Source organism: Nyctereutes procyonoides, unplaced genomic scaffold (assembly GCF_905146905.1).
Source record: "Nyctereutes procyonoides isolate TBG_1078 unplaced genomic scaffold, NYPRO_anot_genome, whole genome shotgun sequence".
In the NCBI taxonomy this organism is placed as follows: Eukaryota; Metazoa; Chordata; class Mammalia; order Carnivora; family Canidae; genus Nyctereutes; species Nyctereutes procyonoides.
The window spans coordinates 19,515,091-19,539,758 of NW_026575034.1; the positions used below are offsets into that span (position 1 = coordinate 19,515,091).

The 24,668-nt window shown below is 42.1% G+C and overlaps 1 protein-coding gene across 4 annotated transcripts in view; it reads right to left on the minus strand.

Annotated features, from left to right (window-relative positions):
- The window catches only part of PPFIBP2 (PPFIA binding protein 2), a 146,546-nt gene that overhangs the window by 90,254 nt on the left and 31,624 nt on the right, over nucleotides 1-24,668 (minus strand). For 3 of the 4 annotated variants that reach the window (XM_055317818.1, XM_055317811.1, XM_055317812.1), the window contains exons 2-3: nucleotides 22,987-23,083; nucleotides 1,170-1,372 (exon numbers count right to left, since the gene is read on the minus strand). In XM_055317818.1, the coding sequence (XP_055173793.1) occupies nucleotides 1,170-1,372; nucleotides 22,987-23,050 (267 nt within the window). In that variant the 5' untranslated portion in view covers nucleotides 23,051-23,083. Of the gene's footprint in view, nucleotides 1-1,169; nucleotides 1,373-22,986; nucleotides 23,084-24,668 lie in introns of those variants that run through there. The other variant, XM_055317815.1, reaches the window with a different exon arrangement.

A 24,668-nucleotide genomic window follows, 5' to 3' on the forward strand; every position in this document is an offset into this window, starting at 1 on the left:
CTTCCCTTTTGCCAACATAAGGTGCTTGGTTCTGGCAATTGGCACACAGATGTCTTGGGCCAGGACTCTCCCTGCCACGCTGGCACAGGTACATTCAGAACACGAGACGAGCAGCCTACACGCTGAAAATACTGAGTAACACACATGAATATAATGAATTCTTCAGTGTTCAGAGGACAGCGTGAGTATAAAACCGTATTGACGGAGAACTCTTGAACAGAGTCAGCTACGACATCCAGGATGTAACCTGCCTAATCACAAGTGACTTGGCCTCTGGACAGGAGCGTCTCAGCCTCCCTTAGTCTCTAACATTCAACCTCTAACTCCTAGTTTAGTGGTCCCATTATGCCTTCCCACCTCTGTGGGTACTTTCCCATTGGGATCAGTCTGCAGGACTCTAGCTTTAGAAGACCGCATTTTGGCTTTGGCTTTCATCCTCAAAATCAGCTTAGGCAATCACATGCTCCCTCCCCAAGCTTTCCCAGTTTCCCCCCTCCTGCCCTGGAACGGCTGCATTTTACACACCTCCTCAGTGGGCAAGCTCCTCGGCTACCCCATTGCTGAATCAGTCTCACTAGGCTCTTGAAGTTGACCAGCGTGCCCACGGGGAAGGAGACAGGTAACCAAAGCCATGTAGCTACAGCTCTGGTTCCTCATTGGCTTCCCTCGGAGGCTAGCAGGTGTGCAGCCTTGATCTGCAGAGGGCAGGAGGGGAGTCAGGAAGCCTGCATCCTGCCCTCAGGACAGAACATACAGGGGCAGCTGTGAAGGGATGGGTGAGGTGACTTGCTGTTGTAAGGAAAAGGGGGTACAGCCGAGTATAGAGACTCCACCTCGGGATTATAATCTGGCAAGTTGTACTTGTCATCCTGCTGGGGAAAACTCTCCTGCTTGCTCTCCTCCGGCCCTGGATGTCTCTCAGAGAACGTGACGGGAGTGCACAGGCAGGCTGGCTGGCCAGACAACTTTAAGCTGCTTGCCTGGGCTCTCCCCTCCTGCTGGGAAGGACCACACAGCGGGGGGCTGACCAAAGCCAGATGGGAAGTGAGAAGAGGCTGGAAGGTGCACAGATGAGGTAATGGTCCCAGGCAGCGTGGCATTCCGTAAGCCCCGCAGTTATGTGGTTGTGTTCCCCAGTGGATTCCCGAACAGGCCACGGGCCCACTCACCAAGCTCTCCTTGATGTAGGCGGCTGTGGGGCCCGGGATCTGGCTCAGGAGGGCTGCTCTCTCCTGAGGATGCTCCAGCATCTCCAGGGCCAGTCTCAAGTCCTCAACGAGATGGAGCACAGGGAAGGGGTTGGCGTGGGAGGCCGGGGAGGCCAGAGCAGGCTCACAGCTACCATCACTGTTCTCTGTACCTGTTTTAGTGCCTGGAACGAGAGTGGGGGGAGGGGGGAACCTTGGTAAGAAAGGTGGATGCCATGGGCAAGGAACTGACAAAGAGCAAAGAGAGAGGCGACAGGCAAAAGAGAAGGATCGGAAGCCCAGAAAACCACTTCTGCCTCAACAGAACCATTCACAAAGCAAACTCAGCAGAAGCCATCTTTAATCCTGGACTGGGCGTGACAGGAAGAGACGGGAACCAGGTGGACGACCTGCCCGGTGAGACTGAATCTCGGAAGCTCACACCCCCTAGACAACCGGGAGAGCATGGCCAGGCCTTAGCATGAGCCAAAACAACGGGCTGCCATTCTTCTGCCTTTAGACTCCTAACCTGAGGTTAATGTGGTAGGGCTGTCTGCGTGGATGGCGGCCGACAGGCCTCCCCTACCTGTGTGTGCATTCCTCTGCTCTCCTTCCATAGCAGTTTCTGACTCTGGGCTGGGGCTGGCCCCACGATACGGTGTCACCAAGGGACACAGCGTGATGCCATGCCAGCTCAGGTGAGGGGTTCTAGTGAGCTGGAATCTTTCTGGCTCTTCCCACTTGGGGAAATCTCTACTACGCACTCACGCTTTACTTGTGCTTTACTCTTAGCTACTTGTGCAATCCACGTCTCATCTCCGCCCCCCTTGGTCTCGGGCTGTAAAGCTCTGCGGTCAGGGTCCCTGCCATGGTGGGCTGACTCCCTGGCATCACGGCCCTGCCCCACAGATTGCTGAAGGGGCATCTGACTATCTGCACCCACATTTGGAGGAATGGCCATGAGGAAGAGAGCATGGATTGGGTCAGCTCTAATTCCAAGTGTCCCAAGACCAATTTTTTTTTTTTGCCTTTCTGAACCTCACCATTTAAACAAACAAACAAAAAGTCTTCTTTGCATAAACAGAGTGGTCTGTTTTTTAGACCAAAAACTGGGGTGACAGTCTGACAAAGGATTTCTGTGCTTCCGTCAGCAATAAAACACACCGTAGAAAATATGGTGTCTGGGGCGGAATTTCTAGGGCATGTGGATTGTTTATAAGGCCAACAGGAATCAGGGCTCTGCTGGAAAATGTGGGCAATAGAGCCACCGCATCCACAGCTACCCAGCGGCCCTGACGTCTAAATCTAGGTCCCTCCACCCTTCTAAGAGCCAGCTTTCTAGTTGCCACGGCAGTCTTCGCAAGGAAAAATCCACACAGAAGGAAACAATTACTATTTGATTGCTGGTTTGCTTTCTGAAAGCACAGGATACAGGGAATTGTGGGACACAATCCACAAACAAGCCCATGGCTCTAGGGAGCTGGGAAACTGCCCATTACCCACACTTGGGTGTGCTCAGCAGTTTCTGGGCCCTAGAAATCCAATGGAGATTTGACTAGAGAAGGCCATAGCCAACAGGGAAGGAAATGGACTGAAATAGAGCAAAACACCCCCACCCGCCCCCCCCACCCCCACCCCACTCCCTCAAGTCTCCAAGCAAATGCTGAGTAATCCCTGGCCATCCTGGACGTGCTTCAACACACACACACCTTCATAATATGGAGGATAAGTCAGGCCAGGAGTAGGTGGGAAGACTGAGATTTTCATTAACTTTATGTCAGTCTGTGGTGTTGGACAAGTCTCTTCTTTCTCTGGGCCCCTCCCTGCCCTAAAGCCTCAGAATGCTTCTCTACTGTTCAAGGGGTGTGTGTGTACACATGTATATCTGTGTCTATATTTGCATGTGATGTATGTATACATAAAATACTTAAATCCTTTTTTTTTTCAATTTACATCAACACATAGGCTCACAAAATAGTCCAGAATGGTGAAACTCCCAGGGCCCAGCACTAGCAAAGGCAAAAATCACCCAGAATATTCAATATGCCACATATTCCCTTCAGATGATTACCTCCTATGGAAAAAATACCACCACGGAGGGAAACAAATCAAAATAGAACTACCAGATACAACAAAGAAGAAAAGAAAATAAATGCCCTCATATTTGAGGATAAAGGAACAAGATAATAGAGATGGTAACATAACATCTAACACAAAACATAAAAGAGACAAGGTGTTGTTCCCCAAATTACTTCTCAGAAAAGAGTAATTGAGTAATTCACCTTATATTCAAACCCTAATAAAACTGTTTCTCTCTGGGGGCACTCTGGTACTTTATTTTGAACAACAAAGCATTCTTTGAGGAAGACAGATTAGCACAAAGGGTTTCAATTTTATCGCATATTGAATTTTACAAACTACAGATGCTTGGGTCCCACCTCCAGATGTTCTAATTGGTCTGAGGTGTGACCTGGGAGGAAAAAAAAAGCTCCCCAGATGATTTTAATGTACAGCCTAAGTTGAAACCAGTGCACCAGCAAATCACCACAGCCAATACTAAAATTTGATGTTTAGGGAGGTCACCTGGGAATCTTTATTTTAAGGATACAAAACTAAGGCATAATACAGATTTAGGAATTGTTAGAGGAAATAAGACCACATAAAATGCAAGCACAGGATTTTATTGAAAGCCTTTTAATGATCACTTTCAAAAGCAAGGAAGTAGCTAGGAGGTAATAATTAGGGTTATTTATATAGGCTTTGGTTCTCTACTTGAGCTCATAGTGTGGGACTATGCATTTGACCCTTGAAGTTACTTAAGGCCACATGACTTCCTTTGGCCAATAAAAATGAAAGTCTTTAAGAAACAGTACATACATAATTCCTCATATCTTTTCTACCTGCTCTGGCCTCTGGCAATGGTGGAGGCTGAACCAGCCCATGTCCAAGAGTGATGATGCCAGGGCCCAGAGCTCCCAGTAGATCTAGGGAAAACTTAGAATATGAACAAGAAACAAACTGCTGTTTCAAGCTACTGATCTTTTAGGCAGGAACAAACAGTCCTATCTTCACTTATACGAAGTACATATTTTACAGTTCAGAAATACTTATATGAAAGATAAACTTTAAAAAAAATGATCTTTTAATAGGTTTGAACTTAATCGGCCATCAACTTAGTACAGACTTGGGACACCTGGGTGGCTCAACGGTTTAGCACCTGTCTTCAGCCCAGGGCGTGATCCTGGAGTCCCAGGAGTCCCACATCAGGCTCTCTGAATGAAGCCTGCTTCTCCCTCTGCCTGTGTCTCCGCCTCTCTCTCTGTCTTTCATGAATAAATAAATAAAATCTTAAAAAAAAAACTTAGTACAGACAGTGCTATATATACGTGAGATGTTAATCACAAATTAAACACTGCTAACAGATATGCAAAAAATAAAAAGAATCCAAGTATATTAGCAAAGAAAGCCAGCAAACTGTGAGAAAAGAGCAAGAAAATAAAGGACAGAGATGAATTACAAAAACAACCACAAAACAGGTAACAAAATGGCAATAAGTACATACCAAACAATAATTACTTTGAATATAAATGGACTAAACACTCCAAACAAAAGACATAGGGTGACGGAATGGATAAAAAACAAGATCCATCTATATGCTACCTACAGGAGACTCATTTTAGACCTACAGACACATGCAGATTGAAAGTGTGGGATACAAAAGCATTTATGATGCAAATGGAAGTGAAAAGAAAGCCTTGGTAGTGATACTTATGTTGGGGAAAATGGACTTTAAAACAAAGACTGTAACAAGAGAAAAAGTAGGACATTATAATAATTAAGGGATCAATCCAACAAGACGATATAACAGTTGTAAATATTTATGCACTCAACATGAGAGTGCCCAAATACACAAAGCAGCTAATAGCAAACATAAAGGGAGTAATTGAGAGTAATATAATAATAATAGAGGATGTTAACACCCTACTTACATCAATGGCTAAATCATCAAGGAAACAGTGACTCTGAATGACATCTTGGACCAGATGGAACTAACGTATATTCAGAACATTCCATCTTAAAACAGCAGCATACACATTCTTTTCAAGTGCATATGGAACATTTTCCAGAATAGATCACTTATTAGGTCACAAAACAAGTCTCAACAAATTTAAAAGCACTGAAGTCATACCAGGCATCTTTGCCAACTGCAACACTCTGAAACTAGAAATCAACCGCAAGAAAAGGTCTGAGAAGATACACAAATACATGGAGATTAAATAACATGCTACTAAACCATGAATGGGTCAACCAAGAACTCAAAGAGGAAATTTAAAAAGACATGGAGACAAATGACAATACAATAGTACACAATCTTTGGGATGCAGCAAAAGCTGTTCTAAGAGGGAAGTTTATAGCAATACAGGCCTATTTCAAGAAGCAAGAAAAATCTCAAACAATCTAATTGGGATACCTGGGTGGCTCAGTCAGTTAAGTGTCTATCTTCAGCTCAGGTATTATCCCAGGATCCTGAGATCGAACCCTGTGACAGGCTCCCTGCTCAGCAGAGAGCCTGCTTCTCTCTCTCCCTCTGCCCCTCTCCCCACTTGTGCTCACTAATGCTCCCTATCATAAATAAATAAATAAATAAATCTTTTTAAAAAATAAACAAACTAATCTTACACCTAAAGGAGTCAACAACAACAAACAAAATGCAAACCCAGTAGAAGGAAGTAAATAATAAGATTAGAGCAGAAATAGACAAAATAGAAACTAATAGAACAATGAAATCAGGAACTGGTTCTTTGAGAAGATCAATAATATTAATAAACCTTTATTTAGCCAGACCCATCAAAAGAGAGAGAGAGAGAGAGACAGAGAGAGAGAGAAGGACTCAAAATCAGAAATGAAAGAGGAGAAATATCAACCGACACAGGGAAATACAAAGGATTATAAGAGCATATTATGAAAAATCGTATGCCACCAAACTGGACAACCTAGAAGAAATAGATAAATTCCTAGGAACATATAACCTCCAAAACCTGAATCAGGAAAAAATAGAAAATTTGAACAGACTGATTACCAGTAATGAAACTGAATCAGTAATCAAAAAAGCTCTCAGCAACAACAACAAAACTCTCTACAAGCAAAAGTCCAGGACCAGATGGCTTCATGGGTAAATTCTACCAAAATTAATTAAAATTAATACCTATTCTTCTCAAACTACTCCAAAAAAAATAAAAGAGGAAAAAAGCTTCCAAATTAATCCTATGAGGTCAGTATTACCCTGATACTGAAACCAGATAGAGACACTACAAAAAAAGAGAACTACAGGCCAATATCTCTGAGAGATGCAAAAGTCCTCAAAAAAAAATATTAGGAAACCAAATCTAACAATATATTTTAAAAAATCATTCACCATGATCAAATGGGATATATTCCTAGGATGTAAGGCTGGTTCAATGTTCACAAATTAACATCACATACATCACATCACATGTGATACATCACATCAGTAAGAGAAAGGATAAAAATCTTATGATCATCTCAAAAATGCTGAAAAAGCATTCTACTAAGTACAACATCTATTCATGATAACCCTCAACAGAGTAGGTTTAGAAGGAATATACCTCAACATAATAAAGGCCATACATGAAAAATCCATAGCTAACATCATACCCAGTCATGAAAAACTGAGAGCTTTTCCCCTAAGGTCAGGAAACAGACAGAGACATCTACCCTTGCCACTTTTATTCAACATAGTACTGGAAGTCCTAGCCACAGCAATCAGACAATAAAAAGAAATCAAGGAATTCAAATTAGTAATAAGTAAATCTGTCCTATTTGCAGATGGTATAATACTATATAGAAAAATCATAAAAACTCCACAAAAAAACCACTAGAATAAGTGATAAGTGAATACAGTAAGATTGCAGGATACAATATCAATATACAGAAACCTGTTGCATTTCTATACATTCATAATGAAACAGAGAAATTAAAAAGACAATCATATTTAAAACTGCACCAAAAAATTAAAAATAAAACGCATAACTTATCCAAGGAGGTGAAAGATTTGTATTCTCAAAACTACAGAGCATTGATGAAAAAAATTGAAGACAACACAAAGAAATGGAAAGGCATTCCATGCTCATGGATTGGAAGAACAAATATTGTGAAAATGTCCATACTACCCGAAGCAATCTAGAGATTTAATGTAATCCCTATCAAAATACCAGTAGCTTTTTTCACAGAACTAGAATAATCCTAAAATATTTGTATGGAACCACAAAAGACGAATAGCCAAAGTGATCTTGAAAAAGAACAAAGCTGGAAGTACCACAATCCCAGACTTCAAGTTATACTACACAGCTGTAGTAATCAAAACAGTAATGGTACTGGCACTAAAATAGACACATAAACCAATAGGACAGAATAGAAAGCCCAGAAATAAACACATGATTAAATGGCCAATTGGTCTTTGACAAAGGAGATAAGAATATACAATGGGAAGACAGTCTCTTCAACAAATGGTGCTGGGAAAACCGGACAGCTACATGCAGAAGAATGAAACTGGACCACTTTCTTACACCATACACAAAAATAAACTCAAAATGGATTAAAGACCTAAATGTGAGGCCTGAAACCATAAAAATCCTAGAGAACGCAGGCAGTTAACCTCTTTGACATCGACCATGGCAACAGTTTTCTAGATATGTCTCCTGAGGCAAGGGAAACAAAAGGAAAAATAAGCTATCGGGACTACATCAAAATAAAAAGCTTCTGCACAGCAAAGAAAACAGTCAACAGAACTAAAAGACAACCTACTTAATGGGAGAAGATATATGCAAATGACATATCCAATAGAGGGTTAGTATCCATATATAAAAAACTTCTATAACTTAACACCAAAAATCCCAAATAATCCAATTAAAAATGGGCAGAAGACATGAATGGACATTTCTTCAAAGACATCCAGATGGCCAATAGACACACAAAAAGATGTTCAACATCAAACATCATCAGGGAAATGCAAATCAAAACCACAATGAGATGACACCTCACACTGGTCAGAATGGTTAAATTGAAAAACACAAGAACCAGCAAGTATTAGCAAGAATGTGGAGAAAAAGGAACCTTCAGGCATTGACCCACAGGGACAGCAACTGTGGGAAACAGTATGGAGGGTCTTTGAAAAATTAAAAATAGAATTACCATAGGATCCAGTAATTCCACTACTGGGTATTTGCCCAAAGACTATGAAAAACTAATTCAAAAAGACAGATGCACTCTTATGTTTTTTGCAGCATTATTTGCAATAGCCAAATTATGGAAAGAGCCCCAGTGTCCATCAACAGTTGAATGGATAAAGAAAATGTGAGATCGATATAATGATATATTACTCAGCCACAAAAAAAGAAGAAAATAATGGAATCTTACCATTTGCAACAACATGGATATATCTAAAAAGTATAGTGCTAAGTGAAATACGTCATTCAGAGAAAGACCAATACCATATGATTTCATTAATATGTGGAATTTAAGAAACAAAACAAATAAACAAAGAAGAGACAAACCAAAAAAAAAAAAAAAAAGACAACTATAGAGAACAACCCAGTGGTTACCAGAGGGAAGGTGGGGGTGGGGGAAGGGATGGGGGAAAGGAATGGGTAAAACAGGTGGTGGGGATTAAGAGTACACTTATCATGATGAGCACCAGGTGATGTATGGAAGTGTTGAATCACTATTATTGTACATTTGAAACTAATATAATACTGTATGTTAACTATATTGGAACTAAAATTGTTCTAAATGATCTTTAATCATTTAAATGGGGGTTCTTGGGCATAAGATGAAATATCTGATGACAATATCACATATGAATTTTAAAAGTGCTTTATTTAAAACAACTTTAAAATAATGTTTTCTAAGACTCTGCCACTTAAAAGTGTGGTACACATCAGCAGCAGCAGCACTCGGGAGCTCGGTGGAAATGCAGACTCTTATGTCCTTCTTGGCCCTACAAACATGGACTTACATTTTATCAACATCCCAAAACACTCTACAACTGCTCTGGAATGCTAAAAGTATTCAAAAGGTAGCATTCATAATGATAGAAATAGCATGTTGGAGATAAACATAATGCTTGAATAAAACTGTTAAAAATGTGCTGAGACACAAGCACATGAGAAAATGCTCCGCATCACTTGCTATCAGGGAAATACAAATCAAAACCACAATGAGATCCCACCTCACACCAGTGAGAATGGGGAAAATTAACAAAACAGGAAACCACAAATGTTGGAGAGGATGTGGAGAAAGGGGAACCCTCCTTCACTGTTGATGGGAATGTGAACTGGTGCAGCCACTCTGGAAAACTGTGTGGAGGTTCCTCAAAGAGTTAAAAATAGACCTGCCCTACGACCCAGCAATTGCACTGCTGGGGATTTACCCCAAAGATACAGAGGCAATGAAACGCCGGGACACCTGCACCCCGATGTTTCTAGCAGCAATGTCCACAACAGCCAAACTGTTGAAGAAGCCTCAGTGTCCATCAAAAGATGAATGGATAAAGAAGATGTGGTTTATGTATACAAGGGAATATTACTCAGCCATTAGAAATGACAAATACCCACCATTTGCTTCGATGTGGATGGAACTGGACGGTATTATGCTGAGTGAAGTAAGTCAATCGGAGAAGGACAAACATTATATGGTCTCATTCATTTGGGGAATATAAAAAATAGTGAAAGGGAATAAAGGGGAAAGAAGAAAAAATGAGTGGGAAATATCAGGGAGGGAGACAGAACATGAGAGACTCCTAACTCTGGGAAACGAACTAGGGGTGGTGGAAGGGGAGGAGGGCAGGGGGTGGGGGTGAATGGGTCACGGGCACTGAGTGGGGCACTTGATGGGATGAGCACTGGGTATTATTCTATATGTTGGCAATTGAACACCAATAAAAATAAATTTATAAAAAAATTAAAAAATGTGCTGAGACAAGAAATTAATAAATATATTTTACATGAGTACTCATAAATACACATGAGTCTAAACCAACCAATTAATAGGAGTACGTATTTGTCTATTTTGGAATGCTTGTCTACTGGAGCATATACAGTATGTCTTACATCATTAAAGGGGAAAAGGAAGAAATAAAAACCTTAATGAAAGAATAAGAAAAGGCATGAGAAAGAACAGGAAAATTTGAAAAAGAAATGAGTGGAAACCAAAACAAAGAATGCAACACTTTATTTCTAAGTGACAGGTTGAAGAACAGACAAGAGAATTATGGGAGTGGAAGGTGGAAAGAGCTGGCATACAGAGGGAACAAGAGGCAACAAACAGAAAACCACTATGGATTTTTCACAGTTGAAAATTTGAGTTGTCTCATTTTGAAGACACACACTGAATCCCCAAAAGGAGACATATCAAAACTCACCCACCCCAGAAACCACACGGTGAAACTCAAGAACACCAAAGATAAAGAGGAAGTTTAAAAGCAACTAGAGATAAAAGACAGAGATATTCTACAGTTACTTTGTCAAGAGATTTCTCACGGGCAATAAATCCCAATGACCACAAAATATCATTTACAACCTGTAACCTGCACAAGAGAAGCTGTTACTCAAGATTAAGAATAAAATAAGGACATTTTTCAGATGGCGACTCATGCAATGGACTGATGGAATTTTAAAGGATCTACTTCATGAAGAAGGAAATTGCACCAAACAAAAAGGTGTGGGATGGAACAACCAATTATGTTGGAGAAGTTGTTAAAATTTTTTGTTAAAATAAATACTGTCAATTAAAAGTCACAATAATTTGAAGGATACGAATCAAGAAGATACTAAAATCCTATACAAAAATAATGTGGACAGTGGGGCAATGGTAGAAATCAAGGCATTCTGAGAGTCAGGTATTAATGATGAAGAATTCCCCTTCTTTAAAGATACTTATCTTTAGCCTTCATGGTAAGGAGGTAAGTTGAAAATAGAAACATGAGCATTAAAAGACTAGAAATAGATATTGAACTTTTCAACAGAGATTAAAGAGAGGCCAGTAAGGCAAAACCAAAAATAAGTTTTAAAAAAAGTTAAAACAGAGACATAAGTATTAACACATCTGTATACCCGTTAATTATAAATGCATTAAACTCACCTATTTAAACTAAAAAATTTGAATAGAAAAAAATCTAGTTCTTTTTTTTTTAAAGATTTTATTTATTTATTCATGAGAAACAGAGAGGCAGAGACACAGGCAGAGGGAGAAGCAGGCTCCATGCCGGGAGCCCGACGTGGGACTCGATCCCAGGTCCAGGATCAGGCCCTGGGCTGAAGGCGGCAGCGCTAAACCACTGAGCCACCCGAGCTGCCCTAGTTCTTTGATATTATTGAGAGAGATATGCAGGAGACACACAAAACATTATGACACTGAATGACTGAAATATATTTTAAAAGACACAGCGAAGGACTCCATATATTAAAGCATTGGGTCCAACTATTAAAAACAGTCACACACTCATATACAAAATCACTGGATAAAACAATAAAAACAAAAAAATCACCTGAATAGTCCTGTAAAAAACTATTTAAATTGTCATTTGAAACATCTGAACCATAACTTAAATTTTTTTTCAAAGAAAATATCAGACCAGGGGCACCTGGGTGGCTCAGTGGTTCAGGGTCTACCTTCAGCTCAGGCCCTGATCCCAGGGTCCTGGGATCGAGTCCTGCATTGGGTTCCCCACAGGGAGCCTGCCTCTCCCTCTGCCTATGTCTCTGTCTCTCTCTGTATCTCTCATGAATAAATAAAAAGAAATCTTAAAAAAAATGTATCAGGCCAAATGTTTTCACAAGTTCTGTCAAACCTTCAAGAACTGAATAATTGTACTCTATTTTGTTTAAGTGTGATTAGGGACTGCTCCCAGCATACTCAATAAGAAGAACCTGCCAGCACAGCCCATAGATGGGAACCGTACATAGAACTCAGCAGTCCTGAGTACCACCCAGGGAATTCCAGGCCTTCTCACTGATGAACCTGGACACACAAATCCTAACCACAAATTTTAAAAACCAAACCCCATGGTGTGTAAATAAGATAGCACACAGTGACATCTAACCTGGAAAATGACAGATCAAGCAGACCCAAAAGGAAATAACAAATAAAATGGTGATGTATCAGAATAACAAAGGACAGAGAACCCTGCCCCAATCAGCTAGAGGTGGCACACTGTGTTAAAGCACATGTGAAGCATTTTCATCAAAACTACCCATAGACATGTTGGAGGGACTAAAATAAAAAAAAAAGACAAGAAACAACAAGTGTTGGTGGGGATGTGGAGAAAAACAAACCCCCATACACTGTTGGCAGGAATATAAATTGCTATAGTCATGGTGGAAAACAGTATGGAGTTTCCTCCAAAAATTAGAAATAGAAATACCATATGATCCAATAATTCCACCACTGGGTATTTACCCAAAGAAACAAAAACACTACTTAAAAAGATATACGCAGGGGGATCCCTGGGTGGCTCAGCAGTTTAGCACCTGCCTTCGGCCCAGGGCGGGATCCTGGAGTCCAGGGTTTTTAATAGTTGGACCCAATGCTTTAATATATGGAGTCCTTCACTGTGTCTTTTTTAATATATTTCAGTCATTCAGTGTCATAATGTTTTGTGTGTCTCCTGCATGTCTCTCTTAATAATATCAAAGAACTAGGGCAGCCCGGGTGGCTCAGCAGTTTAGCACCGCCTTCAGCCCAGGGCCTGATCCTGGAGTCCAGGGATCGAGTCCCACACGTCGGGCTCCCTGCATGGAGCCTGCTTCTCCCTCTGCCTGTGTCTCTGCCTCTCTCTTTCTCCATGTCTCTCATGAATAAATAAATAAAATCTTTTTAAACAATTAAAAAAAAGATACATGCACTGCTGTGTTTATTACAACATTATTTACAAGAGCCAAGATATTTACAAGACACAAGCAACCCAAGTGTCCAGGTATAAATGAATGGATAAGGAAAATGTGATATATTAATATCACATGAATTCATTAAAAAGGACGAGATCATGCCATTTGGGACAACATGGATGGACCTAGAGGGTATTATGCTAAATGAAATAAATCAGATGGAGAAAGACAAATATTGTATGATTTCATTCTACTGTGGAATCTAAAAAAATCTGAAAAACTCCCAAAAAACAAACAACCCCCCCACACACACAAATGAACAAAGAAACAAAAAGCAGAACCAAACCTATAAATAGAGACAACAAGCTGATGGTTGCCAGAGGGAAGGGGGTTGGGGAGATGGACAAAATGGGGGAAGGGGAGGGGGAGATACAGGCTTCCCGTTATGGTATAAGTCACCAGGATATTTAAAAGCTCAGCATAAAGAATAGAGTCAATGATGTTGTAATAGAGACGTCTGGGAACAGATGGTAGCTACACCTGCGGTGAACACAGCATCTGTATAAACTTGTTGAATCACTACATTATACAGGTGAAACCAATGTAATATTGTGCGTCCCATTCAGACTAAAAAAGAAAACAGACCATCGACTCCAGCCACACAGGAAGTCTCAACAAGACTCCAGAATCGCTATTAGGGGGACCTATTCCTGTCTCCATATTTCTGTGGGAGGGGAGGGTGGCTGCCACTAAGGCCACATTTGTGGCCTTGCCCCTGCCTCCCCTCATGCAACTTTTCCTCAAAGGAGGAACACATCTCTGGCCAGAGAGCTTACAGAAGGGCCTCTCTTGAGAGCTGCCTATCCTTGGATATGAGCACTGCCCTCCAGGGAAGTTTCTGAGACCAGCTCTGCCTCTACAGAGTGGTGGTCTGTAGTCTGCAATTCAATTTACGGTGTAAGTGTGTGTAGGATGTCTGGTATTCAAGATCCCGATTGTGGCCTCAGCTCAAGCTAACTTGCCTAATCAGTACAACTAACGATAAAGCCGCTGTTTTGGTCTCTGTCTGACCCCTTTGTCTATTCCTTAATTGGTTTAAAACTAAGGAAGGAAGGGACACCTGGGTGACTCAGTGGTTGAGTGTCTACCTTTGACTCAGAGCATGATTGCAGGGTCCTGGGATTGAGTTCCACATCAGGCTCCCCACGGGGAACCTGCTGTTCCCGCTACCTGCATCTCTGTCACGAATGAATGAATAAAATCTTTTTTAAAAAGTAATAAGAAAGGGAAAAATGGGATGCTATTTAACAATTATTGTGGTAGACAGAATAGTATCTCCCCAAAGATATCCATGTCCTAAATCATGGCATCTATGTGTTACCTCACATAGTGAAAGGGACTTTATGGATGTGATTAAGGTCCAGAATTTTGAGATGAGGAAGTTATCCTGTATTGTTAATCAGCTGAGTTCTTAAATAAGAAAAGGGAGGCAGAAGACTGGGTCCCAAGGGACATGAGCTGAGGACTTGAGCTGCCACTGTTGGCTCTGAAGATAGAAGAAGGGGACAGTGAGCCAAGGAAGGTGACAGCATTAGAGTAGCAATAAGGCAGGCAGGGGCAGACTAGTCATACAGAGAAAACCCTCTAAGAACACCCCAAAATTTTTAAAAATACCCATGTACACACACTCTTTTAAGCAACTGAACTATCAGAAATCTTCAGAGCTCAAAACCTCGGAGTTAAGAGAGCATCTGAGCTGGTGTTTGCCCTTACATCCTGCCAATTCCCTGATGGCCTAACGCCTGGGCCACAGGTCATTTGAGGGGGACAGGGGACAAAGCTTAGGCCTGAGCAAAGGGACAGGCACATGGGAGACCTCTGCACAAAGCCAGGATAGAAAAGAGAAATACCCTCTGTCAACTGGAGGAGTCTATCCCACAGGAGGAAACTGGGCCTTAAAACTAGATCACATACAAATAATTCGATATTTTAAAACAATAATAAAAAAAAAAAGGAAAGAAGCACAGAAAGTGTGAGACAAGTAGAAATCAGACAAGAGAGTTGGAAATTGGTCAGATGAGTTGTCAAAATAAATGTATACAGACTAAACTGGCCAGTGAAAAGACAGATATTGTAAGTTGGCTAAAAAGTGAAAACACATCTGTATCCCACTGGCAAAAGCTACATCTAAATCAAAAGAACAATGAAAGCCTGTGACTGAAAAAGGATGGAAGGACAATACCAAGAAAATAATAACCAAAAGGAAGACGTCACATTGGCATGCAACATTGGCTCTTCCCTGGATCTCCAGCCTTATGGCCTATCCTGTAGATTTTGGACTTGCTAGTTTCCATAATTACATGAGCCAATTCCTTAAAATCAATCAATCAACGAATATCTTAGAAATTTCTTTCTCTACACACACACACACCCTATTGCTTTTGTTTCTCTGGAGAATCTGGACCAATAGATAGATATAGATATATAGATCTACATATTTATATATTTACAGAATAAAATAATGTATAAAAACATACCATACACATATAATGGAGATTAATCAGCAAAGGCAAAACTCACTTCTTTGAAAATAGTCATAAAAAAGATAACTCCGGCAAGAGGCACCTGGGTGCTCAGCCAGTTAAGCATCAACTCTTGGTTTTGGCTCAGGTCATGATCTCAGGGTTGTAAGAGCCCTGTGTTGGTTCTGTGCTTGGCAAGGAGCTGGCTTCAAATTATCTTTCTTTCTTTCTTCCCCTCCCTCCCTTCATGTGCGCTCTCTCTCTCTCTCAAAAAAAAAAAAAAAAGATAACTCTGGCAAGATAAAAGAAAACAGAGGGTACAATTAAGTAATATTAGAAATATAAACAGAGATACAAGAAGTGTAGCAGATCTTTAAAAAAATATGATAACCAGAGAGCCTAGGTTAAGTGACTGCTCTTGATTTTGGTTCAGGTCATTATCCCAGGGTTGTGAGATCCAGCCACAAGAGGGCTCTGTGCTCAGCAGAGAGTCTGCTTGAGATTCTCTCTCTCCCTCTGCCCCGCCCCCTACTCAGGAGCATGCACATGCATTCTCTCTCTCAAATAAATATTTTTAAAAATCTATGATAGCCATATTTATATTAACAAAATTAAAGACCCACAGGCACCTGGATGGTAGAGCCAGTTAAGCATCTGACTCTTGGCTTTGGCTCAGGTCATGATCTCAGCCCTATGATGGGCTCCCTGTCAGGTGAGGAATCTGCTCAGGATTCTTTCCCTCTTTTCTCCCTCCCCCTCTGCTCCTCCCTCGGCTAGCATGCAAGAGGGTGTTCTCTCTCTCTCAAATAAATAAATGAAATCTATTTTAAAAAACCCAAGAAACAAAATTAAAGATCTCAGTAAAATGCACAAATTTTTAGATAGCTATAACTTACCAAAACTCAACTGAGAATTTAAGACATTGTTTATAACTATGAAGAAAAGAAAATCTTTCACTGAGAAAACACCAGGTCCACCTTGGTTTCATAGGTCAATTCCTATACAACTGTAGCAAATACATAAGGAAGAAATGATCATCCCAGTTTTACTCAAACTCTTTTAGAGAATAGAAAATGAGGCTATGTAGCCCTAAAGTTTTGGAGGAGAGCTCTGCCAGTGAGGGGAAAAATCAAAATGATGTCTGTTGAACAGTGCTTGCCACCATGGGCCATTCTGATCTCTTTACGCAAAGAATCGTTTTTGATATCTCAGCCCATTGGACATCTCCAAACTTCCATTCTGACTGTCTCTGGGTCATATTGAAAGCCGAGCACTCTCAATCTGAGTCCTGAATGAGAAACAGGCAAGTTTTGGTTCTGCCCCACTTACTGATGACTGCTATATGCTGACCCACCTCAGAGAAGGCTTGCACAAGACCAATTAACTGAGCATGTTCAGTGCATGGACTTATCAGCAGCCTGAAGTCATTTTTTTTTTCAGAATTATGCCTATTTTATTAACATCATGCTTGAATAAATAACTGGCTACTGCTAATAAAATTAAGCCTCTGTTTTCAACAGCCCCCAATATTCCATGTTGACCATTCACACAGAATTTGGTATAAAAAGTTGAGTGAAATGTACACCCTGAGCTATTGAGTAATTATGCTTCAGTATAAAAATAGAGAATTAGTCTTACAACCGAAGATCTGAACAGGAACACAAACCACCTCTCTGTGGGTTTTAGCTTTTGTGGAATAGGTCAGGATCTTAATGGGGGTATAAGGCAGGAAGAGACTTGCAGGATTTTCTCATTTTGAAGACTTTTTGGGAATGTGTGAATAATCTCAACCTTGACCAGAACTTTCTCTGCTCCAACTCTAAATCTGAAAAAAAAAAAAAAAAAAAAAAAGGCAAAAACACCAAGACACGAATCAGAGTTAGCAGAGAGGTCCAGAGCAACCTTTTTTTAACTGTCATAAAACAGGCTCCTTTTGCCTATTCCTTACTGATGGGTACAGCTTGCAGATGACTGCTTGAATGAACTTCTACCACAATGAAGAGGAATAAGTGGTCCTCTGTGTCCTGACCACGGGGTTCTCTGGTACTACTACAGAAATGGCCTCACACAGCAGCCACTGAACCTGTTAGCCCACAAATTACGCTTCATGCAAAATGACAATATGTGGCAGTTGCTCTGGGTTATCCAGAGGGATGTACTTGAGCAATATATAGTTCAATTTCAATTGTCAACAGTGTAATTCAATTATGGTATTATGTGCAGACCAAATCACTGGGATTAATCAGGAGCAAGAGTAAAGGTTAACACTGTACTGGAAGCTAACAACAATGGTCTTTTGTACTAGAAACAAATCATTTTGACAAAGGTTCCGTGGTCTTTAAAGTCACCTCTTTCCAACTTTCTAGTACAGAATTTTGAGGTTCCGATTAAGTACAATCACACCCAGGAAACACTCATTCAGGTTTCAATAATTCAACCTTATAAGGAGTTTCATTTACTAGTCCTGTTTCTGCCATCAATGCATTTCTTTTCCTCACACCTCCAGAGCCACTAAGTGCCTTGAGATAAAGGTCATCATGCCATGGAGCATATCTGGCATGTGTGCGTCAGGATGTCCTCTCAGAGTATCCCTGGCCTGGTTGTTTAAGTGATAATATCCTGATTGCTTGCATTGTTTACATTGATTTAGAGGAAGGAGACTTTTTTTTTTTTGCATTAAAGACTTAATTACATAAATATTGATATCACATGTCCTAAGTGTACTCTTTTTGGAGAGTTTCAGAAAATGAACCTGAACCTATCATAGTACAGAGTAATTAATAAAGGGAAATCCCTTGTTCTGAAGTGTTACAACTATGAATCATCATTATTGAAGGAACTGTGTCCGTTTTAGGAGGAATCCGTGTTGTTTTTGCATCAATGATTGCTCTGTGGGGTGTGTAGGAAGCCAGTAAAAATTTCCTCCATTTGAAATAAGTGGTAATTGTGTCTTCAGAAAGTGAGAGAATACAGTCCCTGAGTACTCATTTGAGCACCTTAATAGATGCAAAAGCAATCATTCAAAATAATAGGAAAATAGAAATACAGAAAGGACGATATAGATATTCACATAACAATGTCATTTCTGCAGGATTTGTGGCATCATGATGTGGTAACACAGTTTTCAAACTTTCTCTTGGCTGCCACCCTTTCAGCAAAGGAACCCTTACTTGGAAGTCTGATATGTAAGAGATATGAGAGCAAAGTCACTCTGGCTAGAGGATTGGGAGCAAAACCAGATTTTGACCCCTCTCCCAGTTAACTCTTCTCTGTAGATGGCCCCACAGAGCTCCCAGGGCTCTATAGCACATCATCATAAAACCAATGCAGGCATGACAGCAGCCAGGAAGAGACTCAGATGGCCCTGGACTAAAAATCCTGACATTTACCAGCACTGTAACCTTGGGTTGTGAAAATCCTAACGTCAGTACCAATCTCGACAAAACAGTAACTTACCGACTGAACACTTAATATGTGCCTTATCTGCATTAATTTAATCCTCCCAGTACTAGGAGATGAGTATAAATACCATTATTTTATATATGAGGAAAGTGAGCTCAGATAGGGATTAAACCATTTGCCTAAAGATCCCACAGCCAGTCAGTCCTAAGTGATGGAGCTGGGATTCAAACCCCAATAGTCCTATCTCCCTGGTCCACATCAACAACCTTAAAAACTCTTAAGCTCTTTGGTCCAGTTTGGCCCAGCCACCTCAGATATTGGGAGGGTGTTAATAATCTTGTGGAAGAGCATCTTGCACAAAGGCATTCAATAATTATCATTCTTGTCATCACAAATAGTGTAGAGTGTATACCCTCCAGACACTCACTAATTACCTCAATGTTCAATTATCTGCCAAATAGCTCCTGTCAAATGTCTGTGTGAGCCAATTACTACTTGAGAGATGGTTCACAGGACAGGCCAATCACCAAATCTTCAAAAAAAAATTAGTGATTTGAAAAAAAAATATTAGTGATTTGTTTTTCCAGAAGAATCAGTGAAAGGTACCAGAAAAAATAATAAAAAAAGTTCAGTGCACAGCCAGAGAAGATACATATAGAAATGAACAACTGGCCCCAAACCAACGAGAAAGAGAACCTATTCACAAAAGTAAATAAAATGTGCATGTGACGAGTACTTATTAAACACCTAATACGTGCTGTAGACCAACCGAGGTGCTGGAGATGGAGCGGCAAAGCATCTGTCCTCATGGAACTTACAACCTGGTGCAGGAGGCCGATGATACACCAAGAGACAAAAGTGAATGTAATAGGTCAGGTGGTGATCAGTGCTATAAAGAAATATAAACAGGATATGAGAACAGAGTGATGGGAGGGGGAGGAGGCCAATTAAAGAAGGTCAGGGAAGACCCCTCTGATGTGGCAACATTTTGGCAGAGATCAGATCTGAGGGTATCTGGAGGATGGCATTCCAGCAAAGGTGGAGGGCAGCAAGCACAAAGGTCCTAAGACAGTTGGTGCGCAGGCTAAAGCAAGAAGGTGGGAGGAAAGTGATAGGAAGGGTGGCCATAAAGGTGGCCAAAGGCCAGATGGCAGCTAGAAGTGCCAGCTGTGTTGACTTCAGATTTTATCCCAAGATGGGAAGCCATTGATGTGCTCTGGAGAGAGGAATGCTGTGATTTGATGTACGTTTTAAGGATTGCTCTGCTGCTGTGTGGAAGAGCCCATAAAGAGCCAGGAGCAGGGCAGAGACCTCAGAAGACTATGCATGAATCTTGCAGGCCCGAGGGAAGTCTAGCAACGCATGCACAAGTCTTATACAATGAAAGGCACAGAATTCAAATGGGTGAGACAAGGTCCTGAATAAATCAGAACTCTACAGTGTCCCTAGAGAAGATGTACCATAATAAAGATTTCTTATCCCTCATTAATTTATCAGAAGCCAACATTTTATAGTGCTTACAATGTGCCAGGTACTGTTCTTGGCACCTTATGTGTATAAAAATAGCAACCCTCGAAGGTGGGTTCTACTATCATTCCCATTCTAAATATGAGAAAACTGAGGCCTGGTTGGGTCAAGAGTTTGTTGTAGAGCAAGGATTTGAGCCAAGCAGCCTGGCTCCAGGAGCTCCTCCTGAACCAATTGACCAACTGGCAAAGAATGCCTTGGGATGTCTTAGATTGCCTTGCTACAAAACTCTCACACCTGTTCCAGTCACCGCAGCCTAAAGAGGGTTCAACTAGGGAGGAGGATGAAGGAAAAGAAAGAAGAAGGGAGAACTTTGTGCTGAAAAGGCAGAAGGATGGGCCTCCTGGGTTCTGTACAACCCATGACGGAGGCCTTTCATCCTTGTCCAGATCCTCACCTGCAGATCCTGTGTTAAGGCAAGGCCCTGAGGGTCACATACAGCTCTCTGCAATAGGGCACTTCGCCAGTGGCTTCATCATTTTAGGAATGCCAATGTGGAGAAATTGGGAGGCAGGAAGAGAACTGACCCCATGCTAGCTGTCTTCTTTAGGAAGTGTCCATTCAGCCTTCACAGCCATACAAGAGCTCTAAGGTTTGAGAGTCTGACCCTGGCTCTGACCTCTTTTATTTTTTTTTAAGTTTTATTTATTTATTTATTCATGAGAGACAGAGAGAGAGGCAGAGACATAGGGAGAGGGAGAAGCAGGCTTCTCGTGGGGAGCCTGATGCATGACTTGATCCCAGGACCCTGGGATCATGACCTGAGCCAAAGGCAGATGCTCAACCACTGGGCCACCCAGGTGTCCCTGTGGCTCTGATCTCAATGCACATGAGCCCCTGGCAGCTTCCAGACGAGACTGTATAAAAGCACTGCTAGCTAATCCATGCTCTTGACTGTTGCCTCTCAGTGGGGCTTTGGAGTCCCTAACCTAGAACAGGACATCCCAACCTATAGAGCCTCTGAAAAGCATTAGTCAGGCCTCCCAAGAGCTATTCTGTTCACTGAGAAATTAAGAGCCTGACAGATGACAGAACATGTTACAGTCCCACCAAGAACATGAAGAATCTTCAACACACAATGCCACCCCCAACCCCACCCTGGGCACCAACACCCAGAAGCCTCAGTGAGTCAGATTCTCTCTTCAGGGTGGAAAGTGAAGCAAATGTCTGGCAAATGGCAGTATCAGGTACCCATGTACATCCTGGGCTTTAGCCACACTTAGCCCAAGCCTGCCTCCCTGGCTTCCTCCAGCAGAAGCTCCACACAATAAAGAGCCAGGGCCCAAAGAAGCACACCCAGCATGGCAAATAAGGCCACTGACTTATTATCAGGTCAGGACAGAAAGAGGACCTGAGACCTTCAGGAAAGATTTTCAATGACAGGTTTATTCTAATCAGTCCGTATTGATTGGGTTCCCCCAATCAAAGAGTTAATTAGCCCAAATAGCCCACTGGCAGTCCTTTCCAATTAACCAGTTTTGCTGGATCTTTTCTAGGGAATATTGCTAACTGACTAATGTGAATGTTAAGTCAGTTATGATAGGTAAGACACAATATGGCATAAGGGACATTTTCTTTAAAAGATTTTTTTTAGATTTTATTTATTTATTCATGGGACACAAAGAAAGGGGGGGGCAGAGACACAGACAGAGGGAGAAGCAGGCTCCACACAGGTAGCCCAACGCAGGACTCGACCCCAGGTCTTCAGGATCACGCCCTGGGCTGAAGGCAGGCGCTAAACTGCCGAGCCACCCGGGCTGCCCAATAAGGGAGATTTTTTTTTTTAAGATTTATTTATTTGAGAGAGACAGAGAGCGAGCGAGAGAGAGAGAGTGCGCGCATGAGCAGAAGGGGCAGCAGGAGAGGGAGAGAGAGAATAGAATCCTCAGGCAGACTCACTGTTGAGCACGGAGTCTGATGCTTTTGAGCCAAAATCAAGAGTCAGATGCTTAACCGACTGAACCACCCAGGTGCTCCAAGAACATTCTTTAGGTGATGAGGTGAATCAATACCAAACTGCCTCCCAATTCCCAAACATACTGGAGACCAGCTGGGGAAGGGAGTCGACAAGTGCACGAGGGTGGAAAAGTTGCCAGACTTGGAGTTTCGTTTCAGCTGGACTGTGATAAGCCATAATGTGCTCTGGCAAATTTGCAGTAAAGGTAACCCTATTGCAGCCAAACCTCCTTACATCCAGGACCCATGCTGGGCCACGGTTTGATACATGCTAACATCCGCTGTGCCCACACTGTCTCGGCAGACCTAACCTCATGCCAGGATTCAAAGAATTCTACAAGTCTAAACTAAAGAAAGAGATGGCATGCACAATAAAATAAATCTACCGAGGGGCTTCTTGCTGTGCCAGAAAGAAAAGTCAAATGCGAGAAAACAGTTTCTCAAGGGCAGAGGGCGCAAGCCACAGTTGTGAGGTCTCCCTGACTGTACCTGCGATGATCCCATCCATTTGCTCCAGGGCAGCTTCCAGTGCATGACTGGCATCAGAAGCCATGATGCCTTTCCCCTCAGTCTTCTCCTTCTCTTACTGAAAATTCAAGCACAAAACAAAGGAAAAGTTACAGAAAGGTCCACACCATGCATGCAAGACCTCAAACCCTCCTTTTCATCACGCAGCACAGTCTCACAAGAATCCTAGGACGCAACCGCACCCCCGCCCCTGATTCTGACATCTGTAGAGGGAGACAAGAACTCCATCTCCATGAACCTTTAGTATATGATCCCACTCACTTCTGAAATTAGGAGCCACCATTAGGGTCCCAAGTTCCAGAAGATTTACAGAGAGCACTGGGGCAGCTCCCCTACAAGTCAGGAAAAGTGACTCAAAAGGACGTGCCCTCCAACAGAGGGGATCAAGACAGTCTGGGCAGGCACACAGCTGTCTTCCAGCTGCATTTGTCCTGCACCTGCAATGGGTTGGGTAGACACGGTCCAGGCTGAGACCTCCACTACCACTTTCACTTCTCGGATGTCAAAAAGGGGCCTGGCCTAGGAAGGCTGCCGGCACACTGTCGTGGGGAGAGTTCTGTCCCAAGAACCTGGAGCACTTCCTCTTACCATTTTACTTCTACTCTACCCAACACCATGCAAGGAGCAGCATCCCATCTCCTTGGGACTGGAGAGCTTCTCCAAGCACACTCAGTCCAGCCACTCCCCCAATGCTGAGTCTCCTGTCTAATGGGGAAGATGGCAGTTGGTTCCACCTCTAGACAACTCTGCCTCTACAAAAGGTCTTTTAGCTACACTGTCTTCCTGCAGCCTCTTCTCATTCTTCTTGCTTTGCTTCCCACCCACTCCCTGGGTGGCAGGGACAGACTTACAACAGTATTTGTAATCTCTAGTTCACGTCTATAAACTGGAGGCAGGAGTTGTTGTTTTCTCCATCAGCAAAACCCATGCATATGCCCAATGGGCCTAAGTGCCATGGAGAACAGAGGCCTGGCTCCTCCACGGGTGGCACAGGCCAGGAAACAGAGAATCTCGAGGGTATCCTTGGCTCATGTTCCCTGGGAAGCTGGACTTTCAAAGAGAAGAAAGTAAACTGAACAGCCACAGAAAAGTGGCTTTGGGGATGGTGTGGATAAAAATTTTAGGACCACAAAGAATCACAGGGGACTGGACCAGGCAGTAGCAGTTCAAATAGTCTGGGCTTGAACATTGCTCTGCCATTTATTCTGTGATCTCTGAGCCTCCGCATCCTCATTTGTAAAAGGGGGAAAATACCAGCACTTAACTCACCAGGTCCAGGTCATGATTAAATGAGGATTTAATATTTCATAGAAAATACTTAGTACATTCCCTTATAGATAGCAAGTGCTCAATATATGCTAGCTGTTTTCGTTTTTGTTTTTGAAGTGAGGCAATCATCTCAGGATGTATTTGTGCCAGGACAGCTCACTGGATGAGAGACTTTAAGCTCAATAGGGTAGGCTCAGGGAGGGAGAACCCAGGTAAGTCCAAGAGGCTGGTTCCCCTAGGCATGGCAAAGAGAGATAAGCAATGATGCGTGTTGGAGGGGGAGGGTGGTGATTCATAGGAGCAAAGGCCAAGGAAGGTTTGGGAACAGGCACTGGGCTTCAGCAGGCCTAGAACCATTGCACAATCGACTGGGG